The 1,722-nt window shown below is 37.7% G+C and overlaps 1 protein-coding gene across 1 annotated transcript; it reads right to left on the bottom strand.

The window, feature by feature from the left end:
• Positions 1-268: 268 nt before the first annotated feature.
• LOC103750953 (olfactory receptor 5W2-like) lies at positions 269-1,222 on the bottom strand. The gene has a single exon (XM_008854226.2). The coding sequence runs from the start codon at positions 1,202-1,204 to the stop codon at positions 269-271; it is 936 nt and encodes a 311-aa protein (XP_008852448.1). The 5' UTR covers positions 1,205-1,222.
• Positions 1,223-1,722: the final 500 nt, after the last annotated feature.

Raw genomic sequence — 1,722 nt, 5'->3', positions numbered from 1 at the left:
CATTACTCAATAGTTCAATAACCAAAAATGGCATTTTAACACAATATTGAAAAATTTAGAATTTCTCCAAAACAGAGTGCCAGGCATAGTAAAGAAAAAATAGCATAGAAACAACATTTGAGAAACCAAATGTACGGATAAGTTCTGATATAGCAATACATTTATTAATAGTTTAGGTCCTTGAGACACTGCTATAGTGTAGTATATAGTTTTAATGAAAAAAATTATATGTATGGGTAAATAAAAGTTGGTTTCAGTGTATACACATTCATTTAAAGAAAATTTTATTTTTCAGTTTTTCGAGAGCATCTTTCACATCTTTGTTCCTCAGGCTATAAATCAAAGGGTTCAGCATGGGAATCACAAGAGTGTAAAACAGTGAGGTTATTTTGTCTTGGTCTAGGGAGTATGCAGAACTTGGACGAAAATACATGAAGAGTAGAGTACCTTGGAAAATGGAAACTGCAGCTAAATGAGAGGCACAGGTAGAGAAGGCTTTGAACCTCCCCTCAGCTGAGCGGATCTTTAAGACTGATAAGATGATGTAACAGTAGGAGACAAGGACTCCTGAGATGGTGCTCAGTTCGATGAAACCAAAAATGATGAACATTACTAACTCATTGACCTGTATATCTGAGCAAGATAACAACAGAATAGGAGGGATATCACAGAAGAAATGATTAATCTCATTAGACCCACAGAAGCATAGCCCAAAGGTTATTATAGTATGTGTCACAGTATCCACCATCGCTACCAGGTAAACTCCAGCCAGGAGTTGATAGCACACCTTACTGGACATGTCCACTGCATACAGTAAGGGGTTGCTGATGGCCTTGTACCGATCAAAGGCCATCACAGCCAGCAACATGCACTCTGCATCTACAAAGATACAGGTGAAGAAAAACTGCAGAGCACAACCAACAAAAGGAATGGATTTGTTTTTGGCCAGAAGGTCCACCAGCATCTTGGGTCCAACTGCAGTGGAGTAGCAGAGGTCTGAGAAGGAGAGGTGGCTGAGGAAGAAGTACATGGGTGTGTGGAGGTGTGGATCTACTCTAATTAAAGCAATCATTCCAAGATTTGCCAGAAGATTGATGAGATAAATGAGAAGCAATCCAGTGAACAGAAGCATTTTCATGTCAGAGTTGTTGGTAATTCCCAAGAGAAGGAATTCAGTGAACGAAGAGCAGTTTCCTCCACCCATTCTTCTTTATTCTTGTTTAAATTCACAAAAGTAGTCAAAACAATGATAAATTAGCACAGAAAATTATATTCAATAGCCACACTGTAATTTCATTATGTAGAAAATACTCTAAATATTTTATAAATAGTCCAAACACATAGCAACCTTATAGAGGCTGAGAGTGGAAAGACAGTGTCTCAGAGGGATGGAACTCTAAATGGGCCCAATGGATGGACTGACAATGAAGGATATTTGAAGCCACAAATCAGACTCTGTTGGTCATATTTTACACATACACACAGACACACAGACCATTTATAAATATGTTATGTTTTTTTTTATATGGCAGGGCACAGTGGGGGAAGGTGAGGATATGAGAGATAATCTAAATAGCATCCAACTTCCAACTATATTGTATGAAAAATAAATCAAACCAAAAGAAAATTTTTTAAATTTGTCATGGTTATTAGACATGGTGGGCTGTAATCCCGGTATTTGTGAGACGGATACAGGAGGATCAACTGTTCAAGTCTGTCCTT

This window comes from Nannospalax galili, unplaced genomic scaffold (assembly GCF_000622305.1).
Source record: "Nannospalax galili isolate Female #2095 unplaced genomic scaffold, S.galili_v1.0 scaffold2127, whole genome shotgun sequence".
Classification (NCBI taxonomy): domain Eukaryota; kingdom Metazoa; phylum Chordata; class Mammalia; order Rodentia; family Spalacidae; genus Nannospalax; species Nannospalax galili.
Note: the sequence above shows the minus strand (reverse complement) of the source record. Positions and strands in the feature narration are given on the sequence as shown.

Bases quoted from the DNA above. Each gene is read 5' to 3' on its own strand.
- LOC103750953 (XM_008854226.2), bottom strand. From the start codon at position 1,204: ATGGGTGGAGGAAACTGCTCTTCGTTCACTGAATTCCTTCTCTTGGGA.